At 38.1% G+C, this 6,412-nt stretch overlaps 2 protein-coding genes across 2 annotated transcripts in view; both read left to right on the top strand.

Annotated features, from left to right (window-relative positions):
* Nucleotides 1-2,608, top strand: part of LOC123005393 (arylsulfatase B-like) — a 5,722-nt gene extending 3,114 nt beyond the window's left edge. Inside the window, exon 4 of the mRNA XM_044399117.1 lies at nucleotides 988-2,608. Within this exon, the coding sequence (XP_044255052.1) occupies nucleotides 988-2,451 (1,464 nt within the window). The 3' untranslated portion in view covers nucleotides 2,452-2,608. The remainder of the gene's footprint in view (nucleotides 1-987) is intronic.
* A 1,830-nt stretch (nucleotides 2,609-4,438) lies between these two features.
* On the top strand, nucleotides 4,439-6,181 carry LOC123005394 (zinc finger protein 501-like). Its single transcript, XM_044399118.1, has 5 exons — nucleotides 4,439-4,662; nucleotides 4,712-5,126; nucleotides 5,169-5,353; nucleotides 5,398-5,839; nucleotides 5,888-6,181. The coding sequence occupies exons 1-5, from the start codon at nucleotides 4,519-4,521 to the stop codon at nucleotides 6,166-6,168; spliced, it is 1,467 nt and encodes a 488-aa protein (XP_044255053.1). The 5' UTR covers nucleotides 4,439-4,518; the 3' UTR covers nucleotides 6,169-6,181.
* The last annotated feature ends 231 nt before the right edge of the window (nucleotides 6,182-6,412 follow it).

Below are 6,412 nucleotides of genomic sequence, written 5' to 3'. Positions count from 1 at the left end.
AAGCCGAGTCTGGGCTAGCATATAAGTCTGCAAAAACTTTTTACAAACGTGTTACAAACATTTTTTTCTTAAAGCTTCCAAAAACACAGTCAAACATCTTATTGTGTATGATTAATTTCTCGAAAATAGTGGTTCAAAATAAAAAAAATTACCCAAAATAAAATAAGTATTTTACAATAGCCTGATTGCGTAGAAAATGGTTTATAGAACACATACATCAAAAACTAAACGACATATTGTAGCCTGAAGAAGATACAATTAAAGCATCGAAACGTCGCGACGAATTTAATGTTTTACTTCCCTGTGTCTTATAAACCATTTTCTACGCAATCAGGCTATTATAAATATTTTTCAAGGACAATAAACACAAAATGGAGTAAGTATTTTACGTAAATAGTATTTTATTGGGTCCGAAAAATAGTAAGTATATTAAAAAAAAAAACAAGTTTCATAAGACCATTCTTGAAGCACGAATTCAAGTTTAAAAAAACGAGTGGCGTAGTCACGAGTGTTTCACGGTTTTACAAACCAGTTTTTTATGCTATTTTTTGTGATTTGGTCTTTTTATGCCATTTCTAAACAAAAAGTTTTACTTTACTCGATTTATTAGAGATTGTTGTTCAATTTTAAAAGTCAAAATTTGATCTAGTCGCCTTTTGACTATTAAAACATTTTGATATATCTAAATATTAGAGAATCAAAATGGAGGAACTTAAATGAGTCTGTAAAATACGAGTATCTATTTTTGGGAGCGTATACAAAAAAGGTTTGAATGAAAAACGACATTTTTCTATTTGAATTTATTTCCGAAATAAAGTAAATAGTAAATATTGTTGAAAAAGGCACTTTTACATTTTTTATTGTTTATTTAACCAAAATTGTCTCAATTCGAGCCTGACCATTTAGAAAGTCCGCCCCTGTGTCCAACTTTCGCACATCTCCACTTCGCTTTCTGTTTGTCTTTCATCCCACAATTTCCTTTTGCAGTACACACCAGAACACGGTTACGACATGCGACGTAACATGACCGTCGACTGGAGCGCCAAAGGCAAATACTCCACGACTCTCTTCACCGAAGAAGCCGTCCGTCTAATCCGCGAACACGACACCGAAACCCCCATGTTCATGTACCTCGCCCACTTAGCCCCCCATTCCGGCAACGACGACGACCCTCTGCAAGCCCCCGACGAAGAAATCGCAAAATTCGGACACATCGCCGACCCCGAACGCCGAATCTACGCCGCTATGGTCTCCATGTTGGACAAAAGTGTGGGCAGTGTGGTGGCCGCCTTGAGGGATAGACACATGTTGGAAAACTCGATTATTGTGTTCATGTCGGATAATGGGGCGAAGCCCGACGGAATCCACGCCAATCATGGCTCGAATTACCCGTTGAGAGGCAACAAGAATTCGGCTTGGGAGGGGGCCATGAGGTGCGTAGCGGCGATTTGGAGCCCCCTTATCAAAAAACCTCAACGTGTCTCGAATAATCTCATGCATATATCGGATTGGTTGCCGACTTTTTACTCAGCTGCGGGGCTTAATAAGACTGAATTGCCGAAAATGGACGGGGTTGACATGTGGGCCGCGATTTCTGAAGGGAAAGACAGCCTCCGGACTGAACTTTTACACAACATTGACGAAATTTACAATTATGGGGCTCTCAGAGTCGGCAATTGGAAATATCTCTACGGGTCCACGACCAATGGTAAAAGTGATGGGTGGTATGGCTCCCCAGGTCGTGACCCCCTTTACACGTACGATGACAACGCCGTTTTGGCGTCACAAACCGGTTCAACCCTCGCAGGTCTCACAACATACCAACAAATCAAGGAAAAACACCAAAGAGAGACCACGAATTTCACCCATAAACTCCTCGACGGTGACACAATCAAAACCCTTCGAAACTCAGCCGAAGTCAAGTGTCCTCGTGTCAATTTCGAGGAAATCCCCGAAAGTAAGAAATGTAACCCAGTCGAGTCCCCTTGTCTCTTTAATATCAAGGACGATCCTTGCGAACAAATAAATTTAGCCTCGGAACGTCCCATGATTGTCTTAAACATGGAAATGGCATTAGCCCGATTCAAACAAACGGCTTTACCCATCAGAAACGTCCCGAGGGACCCCAATGCCGATCCTGCCAAATGGAACAACACTTGGGTCAATTGGCAAGACTACGAAGATGTGAAAAAACAGAAAATTTACTTCAATACTTTGTCACCACTCGCAATTGGCTTAATTTCAGCAGCAGTTGTCGCCTTTGTTGTCGTTATAATCATTTTGGTAACAATCACAGTGAAGGCGTCTCGGGATAAGAAAAAGGCCGGAAAAGCGTTTTTTGACGACCCCATGGAGCAAATGGTGACGATGGCACCCAAACCACAAATTTTCGAAGACAGAGAATTGCAAAATAGGGAGAGTCTCAGGAACGAGTTCAGGACGGTGGAATAGGAAACAGGCGGCTTTTCGAGAGAAAAGCTCGATCTTGTTTCGATTGTGATTTAAACAGCTTTGGGTGTTTCTTATAGAAATGTCTACAAGCAAACTGGCTTTAAGTTATTGTAAATATTTATTTTAATGTAGAGTAAAAATAAATTTATTGAATAAAAACCTCCTTTTGAATATTTCACTCAAGTTGTCACCACGTTAACTGTCCTAAAATACCGTGCGATCAAATAAAAAATAAATTAGAGTAGGCGTCGATTAAATTCTACAGTTGGCAACACATTGGCTGGGAATCTGGGCTGGAAATTTTCAACACAAATTGAAAAATTTATTATTTCATTCAGAATGAATAAAACGCAAACTTGTCAAAGTTTCCGCTGACATTTGATGTCAAAAATCAGGATTGCCATCTGAAGGACTTTAATCACCGACTACTCTAATTTATTTATTTTTTTTTTGATCGCACGGTCCAATAAACACAATTTATCTAAATTGAGCCAAAACATTACCTGCTGTTTTCGGGTCCTCTTCAAATGACTAAAAAATTTATAAACACAAAAACGCACTAAATTTTATTATTTCTAAATTACTCAAAGTATTAATTAAACACTTTAAACAGTGTTTCATCATTTTTTTATGTTTTTTCACTATTTTTAGTCGCAAACGCAACAAATAACTATTTTTTAATAATAACAGTGAGTCGGGTAGGCTTTGTATCAGAGCAAAATTTACATTTTTGCTTTTTTTGCAAAACGCGCACTAAATTTCAGTGAAGTACAATTTCTCAATTACTCACAATATTGATTAAACACTTTAAACACGCTTTTTTCCGGTTTTTCACAGTTTTTCACAAACAAACGCAAATGAGAAATGAAACACGACGTGAAAAACTACTAGGTACCAACCCCTTAAACTGATTTTTTTTTATGATTATTATAGTGAGTCGAGTAGGCTTTGTCCCAGTGAAAAAAAATCCTTTTTTTCGCAAAATTCGCACTAAATTTCCGTGGAGTATAATTTCTCTTAATTAAACACTTTAAACAGATTTTTGTCACTTTTTTCCGGGTTTTTTCACAATTTTTAATCACAAATATACACAAAATGAAAAACTTGACGCGACGTGAGGTACTACCAACCCTTAAATTGAAATCTTTTTTAATAATAATAGTTATTCCAGTAGGCTTTGCCCCAAAGCAAAAACCCACATTTTTGCTTTTTTTACAAAACGCGCATTAAATTTCAGTGAAGTACAATTTCTCAATTACTCACAATATTAATTAAACACTTTAAACACGCTTTTTTCCGGTTTTTCACAGTTTTTAGTCACAAACGCAAATGAAAAACTTGACGCGACGTGAAAAACTATTAGGTACCAACCCCTTAAACTGAATTTTTTTTGATTATTATAGTGAGTCGAGTAGGCTTTGTCTCAGAGAAAAAAAATACTTTTTTTCGCAAAATTCACACTAAATTTCCGTGGAGTATAATTTCTCTTACTCACAGTATTAATTAAACACTTTAAACAGATTTTTGTCACTTTTTTCGGGTTTTTTCACAATTTTTAGTCACAAATATAAAACTTGACGCGACGTGAGATACTACTACCAACCCTTAAACTGAAATCTTTTTTAATAATAATAGTTAGTCGAGTAGGCATTGCCTCAGAGTAAAATTTACTTTTTGCTTTTTTTTCTCAAAATACGCACTAAATTTCCGTGGAATACAATTAGTCAATTACTCACAATATTAATAAAACAGTTGTTTATCGGTCTTTTTTACTTTTTGAGGTAATTAACAAACGCACTACTGCCAACCCTAAAAAACTTCAGTCTTTTATTAGCCCTAATTTAATAATATATTTTTATAGTGATGAATAGTATTATTATTCTAGACGAGTACCCCGTAATTGAGGATTTTTCGTAGCCAATACAATTTTTGAAACAGAAACAATTTCTGTTGTCTTATGCAACCAACAAAACACGTGACAGTTAAGTGACAGCGGTGACCCACCTTTGTTTATGTGTCTTAAATGGGGGCTTATTCCGGCCAAAATCGAGCGCTTTGAATGAAATCATGTCAGATTCGGATCCCATTAAGTTTATAACTGATTTTAATAAAATTTGCCGAACGTGTCTTTCAGAAAAAAGTAAAGAAGATTTGTGTTCTGTCTTTGACAATTCTCTTGATGTTATTCTTACAAATTTAGCGGAAATAAACGTAAATAGCCGTTTAGAAATGATCAGACGAGTGAAACAATCAATTTTAGGTTAGAAGAGACGACGGTTTGCCCGGTTTTATTTGCAACGACTGTATTTTCACTTTAAATTTATTTATCAGTTTTAAAGAGCAATGTCAGAAAGCGGAGTCTCAATTGAAGAAGGTTTTATACACGGAGATTTACGGCGAGTACAAGACTGTAACAGTATTAGGCGAAAACATTTCCACTATCATAGAATTTAAGAATGAATCAGTGTTAGAAAATCGTGATAAAATCATAGCAGTGAGCATAAATGAGCCCCAAATTCTGCAAATCGATAATCAAGCCAAAGCAGACCCCAGCCCCCTGAAATGCCCCAAATGCGAGCGCACTTTCAAACTCGAAACGACTCTAAAAACCCATTTATTAAAACACGAAAAAAACGCCAAACTAAAATGTGAAGTCTGCAATAAAGAGTTTAACTGTAAGTGACTCAGGTTTTACAAAAAACTCATTTTTTTTCTAGTGATTACTCAATTCAAACATCACGTGCGCACCCACACCAATTACAAGCCCTTTTCTTGCTCAAAATGCCCCAAATCGTTTTCGTTATCGTCAAGCTTGACGAAACACATGCGAACACATGGGGGCGAACGCAAACACTTGTGTATCACCTGCGGGAAGCGCTTTTTCGAGCCGGGCCACCTTACCGTAAGTAGCACTTTCGGTGCTTCCCCTATAACGCCATGTTTAAGATTCATATGAGAATTCACACCGGGGAAAAACCGGTGATTTGCAACAAGTGCGGGAAGAGGTTTACTGACCCACATGGACTCATAGCCCACAATAAAATCCACACCGGCGAGCGGAAATACGAGTGTAACACTTGTGGGAAAAAATTCGCACATTCTTTTGTGCTTAAGGCGCATAAAAGGGTCCACACCGGGGAAAAACCCTACGCGTGCACTATGTGCAAAGCCGCCTTTGCCACGTCTTCGTATCTGACTATACATAAAAGGACCCACACGCAAGAAAGGCCCTACAAGTGCGAGTGTTGCACTAAGGCTTTCATCAGTCGGTGTGCCCTAGTGGCCCACATGAGGACCCACACAGGAGAGAAAAAATTCCAGTGTTCGGTTTGTGGTAAACGCACAGGGCGAGCCGCTGACTTGCAGATACATATGAGGTCACACACGGGTAAATCCCCGACTGTGCTCTATTAAATAACGAGTCGGGCTTTTTTAGGGGAAAAACCCTACAGTTGTGACTTGTGTCCGAAAAAATACCACACTTCGAGTAACTTAGCGGCGCATAAAAGGACACATTTGGGGGTCAAAGACCACTTTTGTGTCGTTTGTAGCAAGGCTTTTGGCGACTTGAGGACTCTGAAGTGCCACATGAGGATTCACACGGGGGAAAGACCGTACATTTGCGGGATTTGCGGCAATAGCTACACTCAGTCGGGGCAATTGGCCGCACACAGGCGCACCCATGATGTCTTTATCGATGTTAATACTGCTACATAAAATAAATGACGAAAAACGACTCGAATTTTTTATTTCAATTGCAGGAAACCCTCTGGTGTCGATTTTGATAATTAACAAATCACAACCACGGCTAACCACATTTAATTCAGTTGGCCGTGTTATATTAACAGTTTTTTAACCGTAATCACATTTAGCTAAATTTTGAATAACAAAAGTGAAAATTAACCGTGATTTCACGCAAAATAGTGAAAAAATGTAAGGTGTCTTGCGATACCTGTCAAGC

This window comes from Tribolium madens, unplaced genomic scaffold, assembly GCF_015345945.1.
Source record: "Tribolium madens isolate multiple individuals breed KSU strain unplaced genomic scaffold, Tmad_KSU_1.1 Scaffold_20;HRSCAF=117;Tcas5.2_LG4, whole genome shotgun sequence".
In the NCBI taxonomy this organism is placed as follows: domain Eukaryota; kingdom Metazoa; phylum Arthropoda; class Insecta; order Coleoptera; family Tenebrionidae; genus Tribolium; species Tribolium madens.
This window is presented reverse-complemented; position numbering and strand designations above follow the sequence as displayed.

Excerpts from the sequence above, each read along its gene's own strand:
- LOC123005394 (XM_044399118.1), top strand. The coding sequence starts at position 4,519 with ATGTCAGATTCGGATCCCATTAAGTTTATAACTGATTTTAATAAAATT. Across the intron at positions 5,127-5,168 it reads CTGCAATAAAGAGTTTAACT|TGATTACTCAATTCAAACAT; the intron begins GTAAGTGACTCA and ends TTTTTTTTCTAG. Across the intron at positions 5,354-5,397 it reads TCGAGCCGGGCCACCTTACC|ATTCATATGAGAATTCACAC; the intron begins GTAAGTAGCACT and ends GCCATGTTTAAG.